The sequence below is a fragment of the Pleurodeles waltl genome, chromosome 6 (genome assembly GCF_031143425.1).
Source record: "Pleurodeles waltl isolate 20211129_DDA chromosome 6, aPleWal1.hap1.20221129, whole genome shotgun sequence".
Taxonomy (NCBI): domain Eukaryota; kingdom Metazoa; phylum Chordata; class Amphibia; order Caudata; family Salamandridae; genus Pleurodeles; species Pleurodeles waltl.
Window position 1 is genome coordinate 1508947831 of NC_090445.1, and position 25745 is coordinate 1508973575.

Below are 25745 nucleotides of genomic sequence, written 5' to 3' on the forward strand. Positions count from 1 at the left end.
ATAATTCCTATTCACAAAATACACTTCTAGTTCGATTACATAGTGACAGGCTTAAATGTACTCCAGCCCAGCCACTCAAGAATCAAACCTGGCCCACCACTGGCACTTCAACACACTCCCATACAAAACAATGGAGCAGGCTAACACTAACAAAATAAGACATCATGTAAAATAAGCTAATCCTCTATCTATCTATCTATCTATCTATCTATCTATCTATCTATCTATCTATCTATCTATCTATCTATCTATTTTATCTATTTATGTACATGCTATATCACACTCTGCACACACGTCTGTATATACACTAATTATATATATATATATATATATATATATAGAGGGGTGAGAGTGAGAGAGGCTGGAAAGAGTGAGATAAAGAGGGTGATATATATAATAGAGAGAATAGAAAGAAAGGAAGAGAAATAATGCAGAAGATAGAAGGAGCATGAACAAAAGAGAAAGAACGTGAGAACAAGAAAGGGAGACAAATAGAGAGAGCTTTACATAGAAATAATAGTATTAAAGAAGACATCAGCATATATAAATGCAATTTTTGCAATTCATTGAAAATAATGAATTGTTAATTGATTGCAGAATGTTTTTCTAGAATCTAGAGCTCATTGTTTAAACTGAAAATACACTTTTATCCATCTAGGTAAGTACAGCTTCTGATTGCTGTACTTTCCTATCACCACCTCTTCCACCTGTTAATCAAATATAATAATTTTACCAAGTGACACTCTGGCTGGCACAGCTGATTGGGTGATCCAGAAAGACACCCAAGACATGGCGACCAGTAGGATCGAAGGCACATAGGACTGTATGATGTACACCCATCTGTTCCTCCTCAGGTGGAAGTGCAGGCTGAGGCGGGGGAATTGACCTGCTGGAGAGGGAGAGATTTGTTAAGAACTCAGCGTTATAATTGAAGGGCCTACATCATTACCGTGAAGGGGTGTATAAAGTAGTGGGACTCTGATGCACAAAGTGTATAGTAGGATTTGGAGAAAACAGTCAGATGTTAAAGAAATTCAATTGTTAAGTGGTGGAACCGCTGGCTGGGATGTTCTCGATATGAAAGATTGCAAGATTGTACCAGTTAAGTCATGGATGAGAGACAATGATTCAACTTTCTTTAATAAGTGGAATATATATGGCAACCCATGCCTTATGTTGATTGATACTGGAGTAATCAAAAACAAGATCTTGAAAAAATAAAAAAGCAGGACATACGTGTGGAAGGTCACAAAGCAGGAACATAGGTATTGCTCCATACCCGCTTTGAAGTTCATCAGCTCGCTGGTGAAACTGTAATTGGTTATTGTGAACTGAGCCAGTTGAAGCTTCTCTAGTCCGTGGCTCTGTGGCTGGTTCTCTGACCAGCGGTAGACGATATCCTCCGCAGAGTAGCCATCTGTCAAAGGAAAGTTCAACAAGTAAAGAAGGGGTGTTGATATATAGTTATCAATGGTGCCACGAACAGTGTCAGACTGAGAATGATCAACAAGGAATCTGCGATATGCCCTGACATGGCAGAGCCCCTGAAATGCAAATACAGATGGGGACTGAGTTAGTATTTTGTTGACATATGGCTGACTCTGTCCAGCCATCCTAGAAAACACTTGCCCAGATTTCAAAGCTCACAACAACTGATGTGTCTGCTACTTGCTCTGTGAGCTATCCTACGAATACTCCCTCAGTTGGCAGAAGTCTTCTTGCAGGGGTGAGCTGAAATTCTGTGTTGAATTTCTAAATCCTTGCCTGAGTAGATAAAGGTGTAATTTCATTACATACTAAGCTTAAAATTCCCTATGGTGCTTGTAGGAAAGTACCATCTTGCCTGGCATGTTACCCCCAATTTCACTGTATGTATGTTTGTTTTTGCCCATGTGTCACTGGGATCCTGCCAGGCAGGACCCCAGTGCTCATAATGTATGCCCTGTATGTGTTCCCTGTGTGGTGCCTAACTGTATCACTGAGGCTCTGCTAACCAGAACCTCAGTGTTTATGCTATCTCTGCTTTTCACAATTGTCACTACAGGCTACTGACTATCTTTACCAATTCTCATTGGCACACCGGAACACCCTTATAATTCCCTTGTATATGGTACCTAGGTACCCAGGGTATTGGGGTTCCAGGAGATCCCTATGGGCTGCAACATTTCTTTTGCCACCCATAGGGAGCTCAGACAATTCTTACACTGGACTGCCACTGCAGCCTGAGTGAAATAACGCCCACGTTATTTCACAGCCATTTTTCACTGCACATCAGTAACTTATAATTCACCTACATGTCTAACCCTCACTTGGTGAAGGTTAGGTGCCAAGTTATTTAGTGTGTGGGCACCCTGGCACTAGCCAAGTTGCCCCCACATTGTTCAGGGCAAATTCCCCGGACTTTGTGAGTGAGGGGACACCATTACACGCGTGCACTACACATAGGTCACTACCTATGTGTAGCCTCTCAATGGTAACTCCGAACATGGCCATGTAACATGTCTAGGATCACGGAATTGTCACCCCAATACCATTCTGGTATTGGGGTGACAATTTCATGCATCCCGGGTCTCTAGCACAGAACCCGGGTACTGCCAAACTGCCTTTCCGGGGTTTCCACTGCAGCTGCTGCCCCCCTGGGGTCTGGGCAGCCCAGTCCCAGGAAGGCAGAACAAAGGATTTCCTCTGAGAGAGGGGGTTACACCCTCTCCCTTTGGAAATAGGTGTGAAGGGCTGAGGAGGAGTAGCATCCCCCAGCCTCTGGAACTGCTTTGATTGGCACAGATGGTGCCCATCTCTGCATAAGCCAGTCTACACCAGTTCAGGGATCCCCCAGTCCTGCTCTGGTGCGAAACTGGACAGAGGAAAGGGGGGTGACGACTCCCCTGACCAGTACCTCCCAGAGGAGGTGCCCAGAGCTCCTCCAGTGTGTCCCAGAACTCTGCCATCTTGGGTTCAGAGGTGTTGAGGCACAATGGACTGCTCTGAGTGGCCAGTGCCAGCAGGTGACGTCAGAGACCCCTCCTGATAGGTGCTTACCTCTTTCAGTAGCCAAGCCTCCTTTCTTAGTAGCCAAACCTCCTTTTCTGGCTATTTAGGGTCTCTCCTCTGGGCTATTCCTCAGATAATGGATGCAAGAGCTCACAGGAGTTCCTCTATACTTCCCTCTTCGACTTCTGCCAAGGATCGACCGCTGACTGCTCCATGACGCCTGCAAAACCGCAACAAAGTAGTAAGACGACTACCAGCAACATTGTAGCGCCCCATCCTGCTGGCTTCCTCGACTGTTTCCTGGTGGAGCATGCTCTGAGGGCTGTCTGCCTTCACCCTGCATTGGAAGCCAAGAAGAAATCTCCTGTGGGTCGACGGAATCTTCCCCCTGCTAACGCAGGCACCAAACTTCTGCATCACTGGTCCTCTGGGTCCCCTCTCATACTTATGAGCGTGGTCCCTGGAACATAGGAGCTGGGTCCAAGTGTCTCCCACAGCCCAGTGGCCCTTCTGCCCAAATTTGGTGGAGTTAAGTCCTTGCCTCCCCACGCCAGACAGCAAACCTGTGTACTGTGTGATGTGCTGCTGCTTCGGCTTCTGTGCACTTTTCCAGGACTTCCTTTGTGTACAACCTAGCCTGGATCCCCAGCACTCCGTCCTGCATTGCCTAACTCGCTGATTTGGACTCCTACGTTGTGGGAACCTCCTTTGTGACTCTGAGTCGACCTCTGTCCTCAGATCTTCTAAGTGCCTGCTCCAGTACTTCTGCGGGTGCTGCCTGCTTCTGTGGGGGCTCTCTGAGTTGCTGAGTGCCCCTTTTGTCTCCTCCTCCAAGGGGCGACATCCTGGTCCTTCCTGGTTCTCAGCAGCACCCAAAATCCTCAACTGCGACTCTTGCAGCTAGCAAGACTTGTTTGCAGTATTTCTGCCTAGAAACACTTCTGCAACCTCCAGCACGCCGTGGGACATCTTCCATCCAAAGGAACAGTTCCTAGCCCTTTTTGTTGTTGCAGACTCTTCGGCTTCTTCCACCCGGAGGCAGACCTTTTGCACCTTCATCCGGGGTTTAGCGGGCTCCTGCCCCCCCCCCCCAGACCGTTTGTGACTCTTGGACTTGGTCCCCTTCCTTTACAGGTCGTCAGGTCCAGGAATCCATCTTCAGTGTTTTGCTGGTGCTTGTGGTTCTTGCAGAATCCCCTATCACGACTATTGTGTCTTTCTGGGGTAGTAGGGTAACTTTACTCCTACATTTCAGGGTCTTTGGGTGGGGTATTTTGGAAACTCTTACTGTTTTCTCACAGTCCCAGCAACCCTCTACAACCTCCCATAGGCCTGGGGTCCATTCGTGATTCACATTTAACTTTTGGAGTATATGGTTTGTGTTGCCCCTAGGCCTATGTCTACCTATTGCATTCTATTGTGATTCTACATTGTTTGCACTACTTTTCTTACTGTTACTTACCTGTTTTGGGTGTGTGTACATATAATTTCTGTATATTACTTACCTCCTAAGAGAGGGTATCCTCTGAGATACTTTTTGGAATATTGTCACTAACATAAAGTACCTTTATTTTTAGTAACTCTGAGTATTGTGTTTTCTTATGATATTGTGCTATATGATATAAGTAGTATAGTAGGAGCTTTGAATGTCTCTTAGTTCACCCTAAACTGCTTTGCCATAGCTACCTCTAACAGCCTAAGCTGCTAGAAACACCTCTATTCTACTAATAAGGGATAACTGGACCTAGCACAGGATGTAAGGACCACAAGATACCCACTATAAGCCAGGCCAGCCTCCTACATTGGTGGTGCAGATGTGGGATAAGTACTTGCAACTGCTTTACCACTTTGTCATTTGGTGCTTTTCATAAGAAAATCAAATACCAAATAGTTCAGTATATGTACATTTAACCAAAACAGTTTACTTTTCTACTCTAAAACTTTTTACTAAGTTTCTGGAAAGTTCTGAAAACTTTTAAAAAGTTTTCCAAAAGTTTGAAAAAGGTTTTTCTCTGTGCTCTCTAAAGTTCTAAAACTTTTTCTCTCACTATCCTTAAACCTTTTTCTATCATGTCTTTGGTAGAGGTCACTCCCAAAGTTGTTCAGGCAACTTATGAGTGTTTAAACTACAAATGTTTGAGGGGGTCTCTGCCTGGATAGAGGTTTAAGCATAGGTAAGAATCCAACAAAAGAGTTTCTCTTTAACCTGCTCTTACAGGATGACCAGAACCAGTCTGGCCCATCTCAGGAAAGAGAGGAAAGGGGGGAAGCTTCCCAGTCAGACTCAGATGAGGTCCCTGAAGATGCTGGGGAGGGTTCTTATAAAGTCCTGCCCCCTAGCAGGCTACCTAGTGACACTGGTAGTGTTAGAGGGTCACACATTAGTAGGGCATCTTTCACTCCTAGAGGCCAGATTATTAGGGTCCAGCCAGTCAGGGACAGGTCTCTCTCTGCCAATTCCCAAATCTCCTCTGTATCCAAACATTCCCACCCCTCCCACCCTGAGGATAACTTAATGGAAAGGGAACTCAGAAAGCTGAGGTTGTAAGATACCAGACGGAAGCTTAAACAACAGCAGCTGGCCTTAGACAGGGAATCCCTAGATACAGAGAGGGAAAGACGGAGAATGGTATTAGGTCCCCATGGTGGCAGCAGCAGTATTTCTGATAGCAATCATGTTAGAGAGCAAGATTCCAGGAATCTGCATAAGATAGTCCCCCATTACAAGGAGGGGGGTGACATTAATAAGTGGTTTACTGCACTTGAGAGGGCCTGTACGGTACAGTTGGTCCCTCAAAGGCAGTGGGCTGCTATCTTGTGGCTATCTTTCACTGGAAAGGGTAGGGATAGGCTCCTTACTGTCAGAGAAAGTGATGCCAATAACTATAAAGTTTTGAAAGATGCACTCTTGGATGGATTTAGCTTAACCACTGAACAATACAGGATTAAGTTCAGAGACACCAGAAAAGAGTCCTCTCAAGACTAGACAGATTTTGTTGACTGTTCAGTGAAGGCCTTGGAGGATTGGTTACATGGCAGTAAAGTTTCTGACTATGAAAGGCTGTATAATCTGATCCTGAGAGAGCATATTCTTAACAATTGTGTGTCTGATTTGTTACACCAGTACCTGGTAGACTCTGATCTGACCTCTCCCCAAGAATTGGGAAAGAAGGCAGACAAATGGGTCAGAACAAGGGTGAACAGAAAAGTTCATACAGGGGGTGACAAGGATGGCAAGAAGAAGGATTGTAAGTCTTCTGACAAGGGTGGGGACAAAAGTAAACATTCTGAGTCTTCATCAGGCCCACAAAAATCCTCTGGGGGTGGTGGGTCCAAACCCTCTTCAAACAATCAGAAAAAGCCTTGGTGTTATTTATGTAAAGTAAAAGGCCATTGGCAAGTGATTCCACTTGTTCAAAGAAAAACACCAAACCTCCCACCACCACAACCCCAACTGCAACCTCTGGTGCCCCTAGTAATAGCAGTGGTGGTGGGAAGTCTACTACTAATAGCCAATCAAGGGTGTAGCTGGGCTCACTATTGGCAGTGTAGTTGGGGTGGGTCTTGTAAGGGAGACCACAGAGGCTGTTTTAGTCTATGATGGTGGCATTGGCTTTGCCACCATAGTTGCTTGTCCCCTTAATATGGGTAAGTACAAGCAACTACCCCTAATCAATGGTGTTGAGGTTAAGGCCTACTGTAACTATGGTGATAGAAAAACTGGTCCACCCTGATCAACACCTACTTGGTCAGCAGTACCAAGTGACTGATGCTCATAACAACACTCTTAGCCACCCCATGGCTGTTGTGAATCTCAACTGGGGGGTTACTGGTCCAAAGAAAATTGTGGTAGCCACTGAATTACCTGTAGATTGCTTACTGGGCAATGATTTAGAAACATCAGCTTGGGCAGAAGTGGAGTTGGAGGCTCATGCAGCAATGCTGGGCATTCCTGGGCATATTTTTGCTTTGACAAGGCTCAGGCCAAGAAGAAAAAAGGACAGGGAAACTTGGATCCTGGAACAATGGACCAAGTGCTCCCAAAACTAGGGATAGAAAGGGTAAATCCCTGCCCACTATCCCTCCCTCTACAGATGATTCCCCTTTTGAGGAAGAGGAATCGTCTCCCTGTGCAGAACCTACACCGGAGGAGCTGACAGCAGACACTGCCGAGCTTTTGGGTGCAGAGGGCCTGCCAGGGAAGAGCTGTGTGTGGCACAGCAAACCTGTCCCACATTAGAGGGTTTAAGACAGAAAGCTGTCAAACAGCAGAATGGGGATGTCAGTGATAGCCATAGGGTATACTGGGAAGACAACCTCTTGTACACAGAGTCAAGGGACCCTAAACCTGGAGCTGCCAGGAGATTGGTCATTCCCTTGCAGTACAGAGAGTTTCTTCTCACCCTGGCACATGACATTCCTTTGGCTGGGCATTTGGGCCAGACGAAAACTTGGGAAAGACCTGTCCCTTTGTTTCACTGGCCTCATATGTCAGAGGACACAAAAGAGTTTTGTCGCTCTTGTGTGACCTGCCAAGCCAGTGGCAAGACTGGTGGCACTTCAAAGACCACCCTAATTTCACTTCCAGTGGTTGGGGTGCCTTTTGAAAGGGTATGGGTTGACATAGTTGGCCCCCTTGACCCTCCAACAGCTTCAGGCAATAGATTTATCTTGGTGGTAGTGGACCATGTCACAAGATACCCTGAAGCCATCCCCTTAAGGACCACTACAGCTCCTGCAGTGGCGAAGGCCCTCCTGGGAATCTTTTCCAGAGTGGGTTTTCCTAAGGAGGTGGTGTCAGACAGAGGTAGCAACTTCATGTCTGCATACCTAAAAGCAATGTGGAAGGAGTGTGATGTAACCTACAAGTTCACCACCCCTTCCCATCCACAAACAAATGGTGTGGTTGAGAGGTTTAATAAAAATCTCAAAGGTATGATTATGGGACTCCCTGAAAAACTCAGAAGGAGATGGGATGTCCTGTTACCTTGCCTCCTTTTTGCTTACAGGGAGGTACCCCAAAAAGGAGTGGGCTTCAGCCCCTTTGAACTCCTCTTTGGGCACTCTGTAAGAGGTCCACTTGCTCTTGTGAAGGAGGGTTGGGAACAACCTTTAAACGCTCCTAAACAGGACACAGTAGACTATGTACTTGGCCTAAGATCCAGAATGGCTGAGTATATGAAAAATGCCAGTAAAAACCTTCAGGCCAGCCAAAAGCTGCAAAAGCAATGGCATGACCAGAAGGCTGTCCTGACTCAGTAACACCCAGGACAGAAGGTGTGGGTATTGGAGCCTGGGCCCCAAGAGCTCTCCAGGACAAATTGAGTGGACCCCATCTAATGTTTTAAAAGAAGGGTGAGGTTACCTATTTGGTAGACCTAGGCACTGCCAGGAGTCCCCTTAGGGTGATTCATGCCAACCGCCTAAAACCCTACCATGACAGGGCTGATCTCACCCTGCTCATGGCAACAGATGAGGGACAGGAAGAAGATAGTGAGCCTCTCCCTGATCTCTTCTCCACCACTGAAGCTGATGGCTTAGTGGAGGGAGTAGTCTTAGCAGATTGTCTTACTAGAGAACAGAAAGACAACTGTATCAATCTCTTAAGTCAGTTTTCAGACCTCTTTTCACTTGTACCAGGTACAACATCCTGGTGTGAACATACAATTGATACTGGAGACACCCTGCCTGTCAAAAGTAAGATTTATAGGCAGCCTGACCATGTCAGGGACTGCATTAAACAAGAGGTGCAGAAAATGTTGGACTTAGGGGTGATTGAGCCATCTGAAAGCCACTGGGCTAGCCCAGTTGTGCTTGTACCAAAACCTCACACCAGAGATGGAAAGAGAGAGATGAGGTCTTGTGTAGATTATAGAGGGCTCAATCAAGTAACTAAGACAGATGCTCACCCTATACCCAGGGCAGATGAGCTTATAGATACAGTGGCTTCTGCCAAGTATCTAAGCACTTTTGATCTAACTGTTGGGTATTGGCAGATCAGGTTATCAGAAGATTCTAAACCCAATACTGCATTTTCTACCATTGGAGGGCACTACCAATTTGCAGTAATGCCCTTTGGTTTGATAAATGCACCTGCCACTTTTCAGAGGTTGGTGAACACAGTCCTGCAAGGGTTGGAAGCTTTCAGTGCAGCATATCTAGATGATATTGCTGTCTTTAGCTCAACCTGGGATGATCACCTGGTCCACCTATGGAAAGTTTTGGAGGCCCTGCAAAAGGCAGGCCTCACTATCAAGGCCTCAAAGAGCCAGATAGGGCAGGGGAAAGTGCTTTATCTGGGCCACCTGGTAGGTGGAGAACAGATTGCACCACTACAGGGGAAAATTCAAACTATCATGTTCCCCCTACAACTCAAAACCAGGTGAGAGCCTTTTTAGGCCTCACAGGGTACTATAGGAGATTCATAAAGAATTATGGCTCCATTGCAGCCCCTCTTAATGATCTCACTAGCAAGAAGATGCCTAAGAAGGTATTGTGGACAGCTAGCTGTCAAAAAGCTTCTGAGGAGCTAAAACAGGCCATGTGCTCTGCATCTGTCATAGAAAGCCATTGTTACTCATGCATTGTTCAAACTGATGCATCTGAATCAGGGGTTGGGGCAGTACTATCACAACTGAATTCTGAGGGCCAGGATCAACCAGTTGCTTTTATCAGCAGAAGGTTGACCCCTAGAGAAAAGCATTGGTCTGCCATAGAGAGGGAGGTCTTTGCTGTGGTCTGGGCACTGAAAAAGTTGAGACCATACCTGTTTGGTACTCACTTTATTGTTCAAACAGACCACAAACCTCTACTTTGGCTAAACCAAATGAAAGGTGAAACCCCTAAATTGTAGAGGTGGTCCATATCACTACAGGGAATGGACTATACGGTGGAACATAGACCTGGGAGTACCCACTCCAATGCAGATGGACTCTCCAGATATTTCCACTTAGACAATGAAGACTCATCTGGGCAAGGTTAGCCTTATTGTCCATTGTTTGTGGGGGGGGGGGGGCGTGTTGTGTAGGAAAGGACCATCTTGCCTGGCATGTTACCCCCATTTTCACTGTATATATGGTTGTTTTTGCCCATGTGCCCAGGCAGCAGGACCCCAGTGCTCATAATGTATGCCCTGTATGTGTTCCCTGAGTGGTGCATAACTGTATCACTGAGTCTCTGCTAACCAGAACCTCAGTGTTTATGCTCTCTCTGCTTTTCACAATTGTCACTACAGGCTAGTGACTATCTTCACCAATTCTCATTGGCACACTGAAACACCCTTATAATTCCCTTGTATATGGTACCTAGGTACCCAGGGTATTGGGTTCCAGGAGATCCCTATGGGCTGCAGCATTTATTTTGCCACCCATTGGGAGCTCAGACAATTCTTACACAGGACTGCCACTGCAGCCTGAGTGAAATAACATCCATGTTATTTCACAGCCATTTTTCAGTGCACATAAGTAACTTATAAGTCACCTATATGTCTAACCCTCACTTGGTGAAGGTTAGGTGCCAAGTTACTTAGTGTGTGGGCACCCTGGCACTAGCCAAGGTGCCCCCACATTGTTCAGGGCAAATTCCCCAGACTTTGTGAGTGCGGGGACACCATTACACGCGTGCACTACACATAGGTCACTACCTATGTGTAGCGCCACAATGGTAACTCCGAACATGGCCATGTAACATGTCTAGGATCATGGAATTGTCACCCCAATACCATTCTGGTATTGGGGGGACAATTCCATGCATCCCGGGTCTCTACCACATAACCCGGGTACTGACAAACTGCCTTTCTGGGGTTTCCACTGCAGCTGCTGCTGCTGCTGCCAACCCCTCAGACAAGTTTCTGCACCCCTGGGGTCTGGGCAGCCCAGTCCCAGGAATGCAGAACAAAGGATTTCCTCTGAGAGAGGGTGTTACTATTTGGAAATAGGTGTGAAAGGCTGGGGAGGAGTAGCCTCCCCTAGCCTCTGGAAATGCTTTGATGGGCACAGATGGTGCCCATCTCTGCATAAGCCATTCTACACCGGTTCAGGGATCCCCCAGCCCTGCTCTGGCGTGAAACTGGACAAAGGAAAGGGGAGTGACCACTCCCCTGACCCGTACCTCCCAGGGGAGGTGCCCAGAGCTCCTCCGTGGTGTCCCAGACCTCTGTCATCTTGGATTCAGAGGTGTTGGGGCACAATGGACTGCTCTGAGGGGCCAGTGTCAGCAGGTGACGTCAGAGACCCCTCCTGATAGGTGCTTACCTCTTTCAGTAGCCAAGCCTCCTTTCTTAGTAGTCAAACCTCCTTTTCTGGCTATTTAGGGTGTCTCCTCTGGACTGTTCCTCAGATAACAAATGCAAGAGCTCACCAGAGTTCCTCTGCACTTCCCTCTTCGACTTCTGCCATGGATCGACAGCTGACTGCTCCAGGACGCCTGTAAAACCGCAACAAAGTAGCAAGATGACTACCAGCAACATTGTAGCACCTCATCCTGCCAGCTTTCTCGACTGTTTCCTGGTGGTGCATGCTCTGAGGGCTGTCTGCCTTCACCCTGCACTGGAAGCCAAGAAGAAATCTCCCGTGGGTCGACGGAATCTTCCCCCTGCTAACTCAGGCACCAAACTTCTGCATCACCGGGCCTCTGGGTCCCCTCTCATCCTGGCGAGCGTGGTCCCAAGTGTCTCCCACAGTCCAGTGGCCCTTCTGTCCAAATTTGGTGGAGGTAAGTCCTTGCCTCCCCACGTCAGACAGCAAACCTGTGTACTGCGTGATTTGCAGCTGCTCCTGCTTCTGTGCACTTTTCCAGGACTTCCTTTGTGCACAGCCAAGCCTGGGTCCCCAGCACTCTGTCCTGCATTGCCCAACTCGCTGAGTTGGACTCCGATGTCGTGGGACCCTCCTTTGTGACTCTGAGTGACTGATGTCCTCAGATCTTCTAAGTGCCTGCTCTGGTACTTCTGCGGGCGCTGCCTTCTTTTGTGGGGGCTCTCTGAGTTGCTGAGTGCCCCCTCTGTCTCCTCCTCCAAGGGGCGACATTCTGGTCCTTCCTGGTTCCCAGCAGCACCCAAAATCCTCAACCACAACTCTTGCAGCTAGCAAGGCTTGTTTGAGGTATTTCTGCCTGAAACACTTCTGCAGCCTCCAGCATGCCATGGGACATCTTCCATCCAAAGGAGAAGTTCCTAGCCCTTTTTGTTGTTGCAGAATCTTTGGCTTCTTCCGCCCGGAGGCAGCCCTTTTGCACCTTCATCCGGGGTTTAGTGGGCTCCTGCCCCCCCGTGGGCACATTCGTGACTCTTGGACTTGTTCCCCTTCCTTTACAGGTCCTCAGGTCCAGGAATCCGTCTTCAGTGTTTTGCTGGTGCTTGTGTTTCTTGCAGAATCCCCTATCACGACTATTGTGTCTTTCTGGGGTAGTAGGGTAACTTTACTCCTACTTTTCAGGGTCTTGGTGTGGGGTATTTTGGACACCCTTACTGTTTTCTCACAGTCCCAGCGACCCTCTACAACCTCCCATAGGCCTGGGGTCCATTCGTGGTTCGCATTCCACTTTTGGAGGATATGGTTTGTGTTGCCCCTAGGCCTATGTCTACCTATTGCATTCTATTGTGATTCTACATTGTTTGCACTACTTTTTTACTGTTACCTAACTCTTTTTGGTTTGTGTACATATAATTTGTGTATATTACTTACCTCCTAAGTGAGGGTATCCTCTGAGATACTTTTGGCATTTTGTCACTAAAATAAAGTACCTTTATTTTTAGTAACTCTGAGTATTGTGTTTTCTTATGATATTGTGCTATATGATATAAGTGGTATAGTAGGAGCTTTGCATGTCTCCTAGTTCAGCCTAAGCTGCTTTTCCATAGCTACCTCTAACATCCTAAGCTGCTAGAAACACCTCTATTCTACTAATAAGGGATAAATGGACCTGGCACAAGTGTAAGTACCACAAACTACGCACTATAAGCCAGGCCAGCCTCCTACAGTGCTCGAATATTGAATTCTAAATATCGGCTTAATAAAATATCGTAGTTAAAATACTGTGACAGCTAAAATATTGTACATCAAAATATCCTAGATGTGTTTTTTCTGTTTGTCAATAATACTGATGTTCAAAATACAGTACACTTAAATATCAGGTAGTTGATAAAGTTTGCATTAATATTGTAATATGTGTATTTAATATTATATTTTTGTTTTAAAGTTGTGTTTTTTCTGTGTTTACTTTGTGGAAATTAGTAATTGTTTTTTCCAGGTTGTCGGTTAGCTTATGGTTTTTAGATTTGTTTTAAATAATGGTATTCAGTGAATGTTCATGTTCATCTAAATTTTATTTTTATTTTGTTCCAGTGGATTTAACTTTATTCATAAAATCATTTAAATGACGATACAAATGTTTCATCTGATCACAAAGCTTCAATTGGAGGCTGAAGATTAGACATACATAATGTTTACAGACAGGAACAGTCTCGCCAAACTGCCCCAAAGTGGCAGCTCACTTTACAAACACTGTGGATGCAGTACTGAAAAGCATAGGGCATCCCTGTAAGTTCTCCCCACTACGGACCGCAAGGCTATATATATTCCAAATCTTAATTTTATTTTGTGTTTTATTTGTTTTTTTGGGTTCATATATATTGGGGTGTTTCTTAATTTTTTTTCTTCAGGTGATGGGAATCATTGAGGGCATTGGATGGGAAATATTTTACTGTTAGAATATTCTTATTAGTTAATGATATTTTTACTTTAAGTGCAAGGTGTGTTTTTGTGGGTTATATTTGACATTTTACTATATTTTCTTTATATAATTTATTAATTATATTGCTAGTAAAGATTGGGTTGTTTAGGTGATGGGGTTTATAGATATTTAATCATATAATTTGGAGGTGCTAGTTTTGTGTGGAAATACTGAAAATGCAAACCCCCAATTATACGCACTATCCTCATCGATCGTGGGTTTGGAGTTAGGATAATATATTTACCATTCCTCTCCAAATGTATGCACTTTTCCTAATATTTGAGGAACTGGAGTTGGCATTGCTGTCAAGGACTGGGCTTCTGAGTGGCACTCGGATTAGCTTTTTTGTCTGGAGTAATGACTGTTAATCTTTAGAGGCAGTACCAGATGCCAGAATCGAAAGCAAACCACACAGCAATGCTACAGAAAATAACACAGCATAGGAGGCAAAAATGGAGACCTGAATAAACCTTAAGGCTGAGCAATTGACAGGAACTTAATGGAATACAAGAACTGGAGGATGGATGAGAGTCCACAGAGTCCAGTGAGCGAGTACAGTACAGAACAATTGCAACAAAACTGGACTTCGTGATGGTGCTTCTTTATATAGAGCAGAACAGGATGTGAGCTAATAGCAAAAGGTTTGGCCATCTTGGATTGTAATGGAACAAACTAATATTTCAAACAATAAATGAATAAATAAAATATATCTATGTGTATCTAATACTGCTGGAAATGTACCTATCATGATGTTCTGAAATTTTAATGTAAGGTTCTCTTATATGGTGTATACCAAGAACCTGTAGACAGGAACTGAAGACTTCTAGGATGGCGTCAGCTAAGGTTGGCAGTGCATCCTCAGTCTGATGTGGGGAGAGTGGAACCCCTACAGGGACATTCGCTGCCACCATGGCAGGACCCACGTCGGCACTGTCAAGGCAAGGCAGGTGGCGGCAGGATGGCTTGACACAAGGTAAGGAAAACTCCTTACAATAGCAACTATTACCCATCCACCTCATTTATGAACTTCCCCTACGTTTGTTGGCTTTTGAGTTGGAATAGTATAATTTCCCACACACCCAAAAATTATGCACTTAAAGGTATGTTTTGTGGGACTGTGGTTATAATAATAAACCTTAGTCCCAAATGTTTGCATCACCCCCCCACCTCAGAGGTTTCCACTGGCTGCCTGACCGGCCCACCAGAGAACTCTGCTCCACTACCCTTGCTCAAGTCCTGAGAGTCTGACGCAGCCACAACGGAGGGAGCACCTTCTTCTACCTTGCCTCCAAGATATGGTGTAACCCCCACGCACGTGCGTACCACACACAACCTCCTCGGTCAGGAGCAAACTCAAGTAGTTAACCTTAACTCCTCCCTATTTGTAGGGTTAGATTAGAATAATAAATCCTGTCCTCCACACCAATTTATATGCCAATTTATATACTTACGAATTTTTGGGGGGACTGGAGTTAGAGAAGTGTTTTTGACGTCCCCAATGTTTGCTAGTTTTGAAGATAGAACAGTATATTTCCAATGTTTGCTGGTCATAAGGCACGTATCTTTGCTAGGTTTAGTTTTACACATTTAAAGTTTAATTAATATTTTCAGATGTAATAGCTAGCATTTATTAGTAGTAGGTTAGTGCATGTTAGCCGTATTAGTGTAGGACATCTATGAAGATCAGGGTAGGTTTTGATTATACTGTTTATCATTTCATATTCAAGATTTCTTCTGGCGGAAAAGTGTTGCTTCTTTGATTTATTCATATCATGAATTTGTTGTAGGTGGAAGCTTGCTTGTTAGGTAAAAAGGTATACACTAAGGGACTGAGATATTGCCTAATTATATTGTAAATTTGGATATAGGGGGCATGACTTGAAGGTCTCATATATTAGCCATCTCCTCACTGCGTTATATTTGCATGCTATTGGCACAACTGAGAAATACTATTGTTTTGCTATTATTATCATTGTAGAATATTATATCATCCTTAGTGTGTATTAGAATTAGGGGGAGGGTTTATCAATTCCTTAAATATTTTGATTATTGGTGTTGTCTGTTGTTCTGTTATTCTTTTTCTGTTAATGTCTCTTTTGCACAAGTGGCAGTTGACCAGCAAGTACTGCAGAGACATGGGGAACATAGGGGTTCATTACGGGTTTAACGGTCAGACGAGATGACTGCCAAGCTCACAGAGATGAGGCGGACGTCAACCCGGCTGCCTCACCCACTGCCATATTACGGTGTTTCCCCCAGGCTGACTGGATGAACATTGTATTACGACGTTCCGTCGGTCAACTCCTAAGGGAGCCGAGGCCTATACCGTAGCACACTAGCACCCTCGGAATGCGCACTGTCTGCAGAGGAACATTTAGTTTCTTGTGTGATGTTTAATGTCTTACTCATTGTGTCATGCTGCACATGTTTTTCTAACCTATATCACCTAGTAGGGAAATGGATTATTGCACTCTAGACACATCCCTAACTGCTCCAGAGTGGTGGTGACACCGAGGAAAGAAGGTATCAGGTTTGTATTTTATTCATGTAGATTTGGACTTTCACAGTGATATGAATTTGGAGAAGATAAGCAGTGGTTGTGGAGCCTGCTGGTTCTGTTTTTGGTACTGAGTGAATTCACCTTCGGGAAAACAATTTTCTAAAGGAGGAATGCCTTCTCGTACAGCGTTGCAAGGTTTGTATATATTCCATCCCCTTTCTCACCTTGGAAGAGGATTAACTCCAAGCTGTTTGATGGAGTAAATCTGTGGCAGCATAAGTGAAGGAAATGGTCATAGTGGAGTTTGAAAATGTGAAAACTCACTAGTTTGTGGGTGTTCACATACTTGTAAGGAAAATCACAACTTGACCATTCTACATTTTCTATACTTTCAATATTTTCTTCCATTAATGAAAAAAGTACACCTTTCTTCCTTGGGCCTCTGGGATAAGGCTTACAGTGCTGGCAGGGAGATTCTAGGTGGTCAGAGTTTGTGGTTAAGGTTCTCGATGTTTTCCAACTACACTGACTAGATTACGTTTCCCATGTTACTAAGTGACGTCAAACACAATTCACAAACGTGGGTACAGTGCTTTTTCTGTGTAGGCAACGGAAACTGGTATTGTAAGGACTGGATGATGAGTCTTACCCAGGCCACCAGCCATCTGTAAGTTGGGTCACAGAGTACGAAGGCATCTTGCTTAGAAATCAGCAATTTAGGTAGGATCACGCACTGGGCACCAGACACACTGCACATGGTCTGCTAGTGCCAGTCAGGTTAAACAGAGATGTACACCATGCAATGCATATCACACAGTCTTGGGAATGGAGGAACATATACTAGAGGTGAGAAACTGGTAGGTCCTCACTCCTCTGAGGGTACAAGCAAAAAGGTCTGAAACAAATAGCCAGTCACCCTAGAGTATGATATTAGGTGACTGTAGTTATGCTTGGCTGTAGATGGCGTGGTCTTTGGCTGCACTCTTTCATCGTAAGTCCACAGACTCTACTATGGCACTTAAAGTAATATCACCGAGTACCTCTTGTGGACTCAGATTGTCAAGACAACTAGCATGTGCAAAACACTTGTTCCATTTCCTGCGACACAAGGGAACTAGCCTGCTTGTCTGCATTACCGTTTTCGCAAATTTCCCAACTTTTAGGTTTATTTATCTACTCATTATCCATCACTTAAACATATATCCTTCCATCCATCCTCCCACCCATCCACCTATCTACTTATCCATCAACTGTTTTTTATATATCGACCCACCTAAACATCAAATCTTATAATCCTAAGAAAGTAGGCTTTTGAGCCGTAAGGAGTGTGGCTTAAAAAGTCCGGATACAGATCTCAACCGCAGAGGCATGAATCACAGTGCTCAAGGACACACCAGGGAAGCGAAACATGGCTTGATCACATGATCATGATTTACGTACAGCTCTCAAGGTCCAACATGCACTCCTGCTCGTCCATGGGATACTTGGAGAGGTCCATGTCACATGCCAATGTTGAGGTAATCCTCCAAGAAATAAATAAAAAATAGAATAGTGTTAGATCAGTGCGCTTTTGTGTTTGAATTTACTTTATCAGCTATTCAGGTAACAACATCCTTCATATTTTTTAAGAGTTTATGTTTTTTTGGGTTGCAGTTTATTGTGTTAGCTTCTTCTGACTGCAAACGCCTACACTGAAATGCTGTGACCTCCCTGGATGTTATGGCAACTGCATGGGCAGAGCAGTTGATGTAAGCCGAACAGAGAAACGACAGATAGAAATGTAAATGTAAGTTTAATGTAAAGGTAATACTCTGCAATCTATAGAGACTAAAGAGTTAGAGTAAAATAAACACAGAACAGGAAACAGTATGATCTTTGGAAAGGCCTTGTTGAGAAGTGACAATTATCATAGATTGGCTGATTGGTTTTACGATTAGAGCTATCCATAAAATGCTGATTCCATAATGAATATTAATACCAATAGTCTGTTAGAAGCGTCCTCAAGCCGCTGCCTCTATTGTGCAAATAGTGTTCCTTCAGCACTGTAATATATTGTGCCAGTGGTGGCTCTAGTGCCTTTATCTGGTCGTGTCATGTTTACCAGTTATGTTCTTATTTTTACAGGTTACTTGAAAGCTCTATCCCTGTCCTACCCATAGGGCCCCATGTTGTCGTTGTTCTGGCTGTAGTGCTCCTTACGCACCTCGCCTACTCTGCCAGAAGCGATCCCAGTGCCCCTTAGTCACTCTGTCCATAAAGTAATGTTCATATGTCCTAATATCCCTCTATTGTACAGTACCACACAAGCCCCAATGCCATCTCCCTATTGTCCCAGTAGAATTCCTTGTGGCCGTTCCCTGTTGTGACATTGGTGCTCCAACAGTTCCGCTCCATTGTGCCTGCTGGAGCCCTTGGCCCCTGTGTGCTGTTCCAGCAGCTGTTTCATAGGCCGGCCCCCAATCTATCACGTAGTGGCTTATGCACTGCCTGCATTGAGGCATCTGTGCCCTAATATTGTGGCCATGAGTCCCCAATACCCAGTCTACATTCCTGTAAATGCGGCCATCTATACACTTTCTTTAAAGTCCCGAAAGTGTCTGTCTGTGCCCATAGTAAACCTTCAGCCTAATGGCAATACTTTGATATTATTGTGTCAGCACTTCCTCTAGTTTAGGGCACTTTCTATAGTCTAAGCCACTAGAATTATATGTTATACAGCCACAGTGTTTTCCGCATAATTGTGGATTTGCATTAATATGTATTAAAATGACGAAATTGCATAATAATTCTGCCACATAATGTGCCACGTTACGCTGCATAGTTTGCCATTCGTTGTCGCAAAATTTCAGTGGCCATGTCTATAGTGTAACAGTAGCAATGGCATATTATCAAAAGCACGAACATGACATGATTGCCTGACTCTTGTACTCACACATTGTCACTACTGTTATGCGCATTTTCTGCCAGTAGTGATACTGACCCCCCTGTCCCTGTCATGCCTGTGGTGCTCTTTGCATCCCCACGTTATTGTGAAAATAGCCCTCTATCTCTGCTGCTTTAAATACCTTATGCCATTTCTCTGTTCTGTCTGTGGTGCTTCTAATCTCCTACCCTGATTGTACCAGTGTTACCCATAAGGTAATTTCAATATTGTTCCAGGAGGGCACTAAAGCCTGGTGACAACTGCACTAGTACCACCCACATTCCCTGGTAATTTAATGCCAGTGGTGTCCTTAATGCACTATGCCTGTTTCACCGGTGGCTCCTCAAACATCGTGGGGCATATTTTAGAGTCCCTAGTGCTACCTTAGTGCCGCCATAGTGCCATTTTTTTACACTAAGGCGGTGCTAAAGTGTCTCTTCCCACACGCCGTATTTACAAAGTGGAGCAACTTTGCACTTTGTAATCCCTTGCACCACATTATGCCTGCGCTAGGCATAATGTATATAAGGGGGACGTTTCGGTGCTAGGAGGCCCGCAAAAATGGTGCAGTCAAACTTAACAGATTTCACTGTGCCCTTTTTGGCGTCATTTTTAATGCCTGCTCAGAGCATGCATTAAAATGAATCTCCCATAGAAACCTATGGGTCTTCTTGCACTGTGCTACACTAGCATCAACATTTTTTAAGCTAGTGTAGCAAAGCGCCACAATAGCGTCAAAAATGTTGCCGCTATTGTGCTAACGACTGCCATGTTGTGCCGTCTCATAACTACGGTGCATCCGTGGAGGTAGGGGGTGCAGAAAAAGTGTCGCACTAGCTTTGATGCTCCACTTTTTCATAAATATGGGCCCCTGTTTTTAGTGACTAGTAAGGCAACTACGTCAAATATCATTAATTGGTTTGTTCTGTATAAATATCATAAAAGATTTGTTGGCACATTTAATAGGCCTTGCACATCCCCTTCACATATGGGTTGGTCTTGGCTGGCCACGGCCATAAGTTTAATACAAATACCTATGAATCCAGCTCACCTAATCTGGGGTACAGCGTTGTGGAGAACAATTAGAAATAAAAGGGGAAGAGCCAATGGCAGCCTCTCCTGGAAGAATATTTTCTGCTTGGCTCACTTTTCAAGTGTTGGCAATAAATGTTAATGTTAGTGTTTGAAGCTGGGCTGCTTAAACATTAGTTTCAAAATCCTTCTTAACCAGCTGCCCTGCTTAAACATGTTTTCAATATCCCTTATCGCCAGCTGTGGAACTGTGGTCTCTTTCTGAAAGCACATGCTGAGAAGTTTTTTAACTTTCCAGGGGTGTAGTTTATAGTTCTTTATGCTTTCGTTTGACAGTAGCACAGGTGCAGTCAATCACAGTCTAGACACACCTGATGCTGTATAAAATCACTCCGTCGGGCTGAAGTCGGATGAGTTTGTTTTCCACCGTGACATCATGAAACCAGGCTGACTTGGCGTTCACGATGAAGGTATCTGGGAGCCAAAGCTTATCCACAAATCTGCTGTCCAAGCCCAGCGTCTTGTTTGTGTGGTTGTACGAGAGCCTATCATCCCGCCAGCTCTGCCGTAAAAACACTGTCATGGTGTACTCCTGCAGAGGGGGCAGAAACCAGCACAAGTCATGCTCTCTTACTGTGAATCTCTCAGATGTTCAATGTACATATTCACATTTTGCACTGTGCGGTGACTTCTGTATGCATGAGTGCGGGTGGTGGTGAATTCTGTGAATGCAAAAAGATGTACCTCATATGACAACGGGGGGATAGTAGCTATACTTATGAGGATTATCACTTCCTGATGAAGGCCTCTGAATTCTTGTGAGTTCGAAACTCAAGCACCGACCAACTTGGGGCCCAAACTGACATTCTTCTTAAGCTTAAATTATGGGCCTTATTTTGAGTAAGAATGGTCAAAACACACATACAACAGAGACCAAAAAGGCTGTTGAGCACGTGTAGATAGGTCATGAAATCTTCTAACACTTGTTGATCCTCGGTTCTGATTATGTTCATTTACGTGTATCTCTTTTTGTATGTGTTTGAATTTACCTGATTGCCAGAATACATGGGATGTCACCGGGATCATTAATAAATCACATGTGCTTGTCGTGAGAGGTTTTTATATGTTTTTGTGTTTGGATTCTGAGAAGAAAGTTCTTTTTGGGTGTTTTGAAATAAGCAAACACTAAATAGCATCACTGAAGCAAGAACCACATCCATGTGTTAAGTTGAGTTTGAACAAAATACTAATGATTTATGGCCGAGTTTGGAACCTTTCTTTTTCATATAAGTTTCTAATATTTTTAGGGCATTGAACATAGAGCCCAAATACCCTCAGGACAGTCAGCACTAAGAGATTGGGGCCAAGTGTTTACATTCAAAGCCAAGCACGGCTGAGAGAAGGACAATAAAACGTCTTAAAAGGATACAAACAGTGACAATACAGTGCAACACGAAGTGAAATACAAGTCAAGAGCAGCGGCTCTAGGGCGGTGCAACCGGTGCCACGGCACTGGGTGCTGGTTTCGGGTGGGGCACCGTGTTTGCAGGTATATTATGGTTATGAAACCACCTGCTGCGGGTTCCTTGCCTCTAGCAATTTTCAGGCAGCAATAAATATGTCAAGATAACTATGGTGATTATTGTTCTGCCTGAAGAGAGATGATCGTTTTCTCTAGTGGACATTTTAAGGTAGGGCAGAGGGTTAATATGCCTGCTGCAAGGAAGGTGTACCATGCAGATCACAAACTGCAAATAATGCAAATAGGTCAGTGGGTTACTACTTTTCTCAAAGAGGTCCTTTTGTTACTTGCAGTTTATAAGTTAAAATCCTAATAAGGAACAGTAAGCTATTAAGTGTCATCAAAAAACTGCATGCATATTGCAAGGTATAGATTAGAGCTTTATGACTTTTCGCCAGTCTTTTAGTATACTAATTTTGCAAAAAAGGGTTCATTTGTGTAGAAATCAATTCTTATTATTAAAGAGCACCCCAACTATGGTGCTACACTTTAAATTCTGAGGTTATGCTTTCGCAGGCCAAGTGCTTTTAAACTATGCAGCGTACCAGTATGGATGGCATGTGCCCCCTGCACCTTGTAGTCCTCTGTCTTATGTAACATTTCTTATACACTTACTTATACACCTGTGATTCATTGACTGTGTAAAGTATGAGCAATGTAACATGCTCTGACAAGCTATACTGGTACTAGTGGTTCTATAACACTAACCAAATGCGGAGGGCATGGCCACGTAGGCCAGCTTGGCAGCCTCGTTTTAGTGAGGCTCTGCGTTCCCCTGCATCCGGCAGACCTTATATCTGACAGTGTGGATCCTGGTGGACACCTGAGACACCAGGGCGACCGAGGGTGTCAGAGGGGGGCCCGAAACCGAGTATTTTGGGCCAGGGGGCTACCAAACTGGCGCAACACATCTGCCTGTGGAGCCCGCCTGACTTCAAGATGGTGGGCGCCACCTAAGACCAGCCCAAGATGATCTTGGAGTCAGGGGCTCCGCTGTGTGCATGTCGGCATGCACATCACTTGGTGGCCCTGGCCGGGGGATCTGGGGACTTGATCCTGCCTGGCAGAAGCAGGTAAGGACACGGCGACGGTGGACTGAAAGTGAGAAGGGGGGCGGCCGGACAGGGCCTGCTGCTCTGCTGGGGCTTTGCTACATCTGCACCCTACCCCATCCCTCCCACCGATGGGGGTCATCTGCTGGCCCTACCCCCCTCCTTGTGGGCTGCCGGCACCAGGTTGAGCCCTTCGGTCACTAGAACCAGCGGTGGGGGACTGCCTGCGGCGAGCACAGATGTGCAGCCCCCTGACGGGGAGAGCCGTGCAGAGGAGAGCATCTGGAGAAAGGATGCAGGGCTTGTCTGCTTTGAGGATCGAATGGGGATCCTACCTGAACTGCATGCAGGAGGCCCTTGGCATCGGCCGGGGGTTTTGATGTGAACCTGTTGGGGAGACTGGGGCCTGGGTGGATGAGTTATCTAGGAGTTGTGTCTCCCCCTCCTCTCGTGACTGGATTGCCTTGGTCAGACAGTAACCTGCTGATCTTCAACCCCCCAGGGAGCTATTATGGGGGTGCAAGCCTTGTGTTTGGCCTGGGGGTGATGACACGTACCTGAGGCCCGGGCCTAGAGGGAATTAGGTGTGTATCCCCTTGTCCATACCCCCTCAGCCTGGTGCAGAGGCATTGGGGTGGGCTGCTGGGTGTGCACCTCAGTTAGGGGGTGGACGACTGATGGTGGTCCCCTGGGCTAGCCTTGGTCTGGTACTGGCTCCAACTGGCATCTAACCGCTGTAGGTTGGGCCTGCTAGCGTCCATCCCTGTGGCCCTCGGAAGGCGCAGTCACCTTGAGATGGGATGGACCAGGCCATCACCGACCACGTTGGCACAGACAAAGATGAACTAATAAACTTTCCCTGCTCCCCCTGTGGACCACACAGTGGGAGTGACTGGTGCTCCTCTGGGGCCCTCCTCGCTGCAGGCGGACCTCACCGCCATCCTTAAGGTGATCCAGGACTCAAGGGAGGCTGTGGAACATAAAGTCAATGAACTCCAAGTAGACCTCTCACTAATCTGTCAGGACTTGCAAAGAGTGACGGGGAGGGTCACCGAGGTGGGGACGCGCATCTCTACAACGGAGGATGACCTGGCTACCCTAAAAAATCAGGTCTTGAAAATTACATCCTCGTGGCCATAATGCTTGAGCGAGCGGAAGATGTGGAGAACCAGGCACGGCACAACAACCTAGCCATGGCCCTTAAGACATGGTTTGCTCCTGGGTGCCCACAGAGAAGCTCTCTCCACCTTTAATATAGAACGGGCACATTGCTCCCTGGCACGCCGGCCACCTGTGGGTGCTCAATCTCTCTTGATGATCTTGAAGATCCTGAACTTTAGGGATCATGATGCAATCCTATGAGAGGCCAGGGTCCAGCTGGATCTCTGCCACCAGAACTCTAGAATTCTGATATTCCCAGACTATTCTAGAGCAGTGTAGCAAAAATGCAGATCCTTCTAGGCCGCTAAGCAGAAACTACGGGCACTGAACCTTTGATGCATGCTTCTCTTCCCAGCCCACCTTAAAGTAATTTTTTTATCTACCACATACTTTTTTTAGACTCCAGGGTGGGTGTGGAAGTGGGTGGCAGAAAAGCGCACCTTGCAGACCCTAGAGCGGAAAGAGGGGCTAGAGAAAGGTCCTGCGGGCACTGGAGGAATCTCCCTGCCAGCCCAGTCACGGAAGAAGAGCTCAGGCTTATAGAAATCAAGCGCTGATCGTGGGGAGCCTTGCCTGGCCGAGGGAGATGGGCTTGGATGCTGACTTGGCGGCTACCTCCGCACTCTTTGTTTCACCGGAGGAGATGCTGGATCCCTTGGAATGATCACACGCATTGAATACTGGTCCGACGGGGTGTGACCTGGCAGCTGGGACCTGGGCAGGACTGCAAGACGTCTGCCTGGGACCGCTAGGTCTGGAGCGGTACTCGTGGCCCGGGTTTTTGCTGAACAATCCGCTGCTGTCAGGAGACATAGCCATATCTAAGGCATGATTTGGCTGAGAGACCTCCTCTCCCCCAAACTGAGTTGTTTTAGGTTGCTGGTCACTGAAAAATGCATTGGGTAGGGGCGACGGATTCTTCAGGGGTAGAAGAATGGGGTTAAGGTGTTGTGGGGGCTCAGGGGGTGTTGCGCTATGCTGGTATGTTTTCTTTAACTGTTTGCTTTTCAGGTTAGCTGCATTCACAGTGAGTGCCTTATTTGACAATATGATGATCCTGTCTTCCTAGGGTGGCCCACGCCCACGGTGGCCCCGGTCTTACGATTGGGCTCAGCCGAGCCCACCACTCATATGCAACCTATCGCCATGCTTGTGATACTCTCTTGGAATGTCAACGGTCTTCTAGACGGCATTAAGAGATCAGCCGCCCAGCGATATATATAAAAAGGTATCGCTGCAGTGTTGTACTCCTGCAGGAGACCCATCTGGTGGATATCCAGCATGCTTTTCTGGGCTGTTTTGGCTACGATCAGTTGTACCATGCTGGTTTTTCCAGAAGCTCGGGGAAGGTACCCCTTATGCCCCATAAATCCTTACCCATGTTGGTAGCCAAGATCCATGCAGACCCTCAGGGGAGGTATATTGGCATAGAAGGCCGAATGGCCGGTAAGCAAGTCAACCTGGTCTCCTGTTATGTTCCTCTGCAGATGCTGCATACCTGTTTGGCAAAGCTGCAGACCCTACTGTTGACCCTCCAGCAGGGGACTACAGTAATAGGGGGCGACTTTAATGCAGTCCCTGACCCTACCTGAGACACCTCTTCTGACCCTCGCCCTGGCCGGTGGTCCGGATCGACATGCTTGTCAGCATGGGTGGACTCCCTGGGACCCTGGGACACGTATCGTTCATGTCACTCGCAATCGAGAGTGTTCACCCACCAATCTGTGGCCCATCACACAGAGGCTCAGATACACCTATTGTGGCTCCCAGCAGGGGTCATCATGGCCTCAACATCAGTCCAGATTCTCGCCTTTGTTATCTCTGACCACGCCC

The 25745-nt window shown here is 45.9% G+C and overlaps 1 protein-coding gene across 2 annotated transcripts in view; it reads right to left on the reverse strand.

Annotated features, from left to right (window-relative positions):
• GABRD (gamma-aminobutyric acid type A receptor subunit delta) overlaps nt 1-25745 on the reverse strand; it is a 148947-nt gene that overhangs the window by 39308 nt on the left and 83894 nt on the right. The window contains exons 4-7 of one of the 2 annotated variants that reach the window (XM_069241002.1): nt 20549-20769; nt 17663-17745; nt 1280-1417; nt 734-889 (exon numbers count right to left, since the gene is read on the reverse strand). In XM_069241002.1, the coding sequence (XP_069097103.1) occupies nt 734-889; nt 1280-1417; nt 17663-17745; nt 20549-20769 (598 nt within the window). The remainder of the gene's footprint in view (nt 1-733; nt 890-1279; nt 1418-17662; nt 17746-20548; nt 20770-25745) is intronic. The other variant, XM_069241003.1, reaches the window with a different exon arrangement.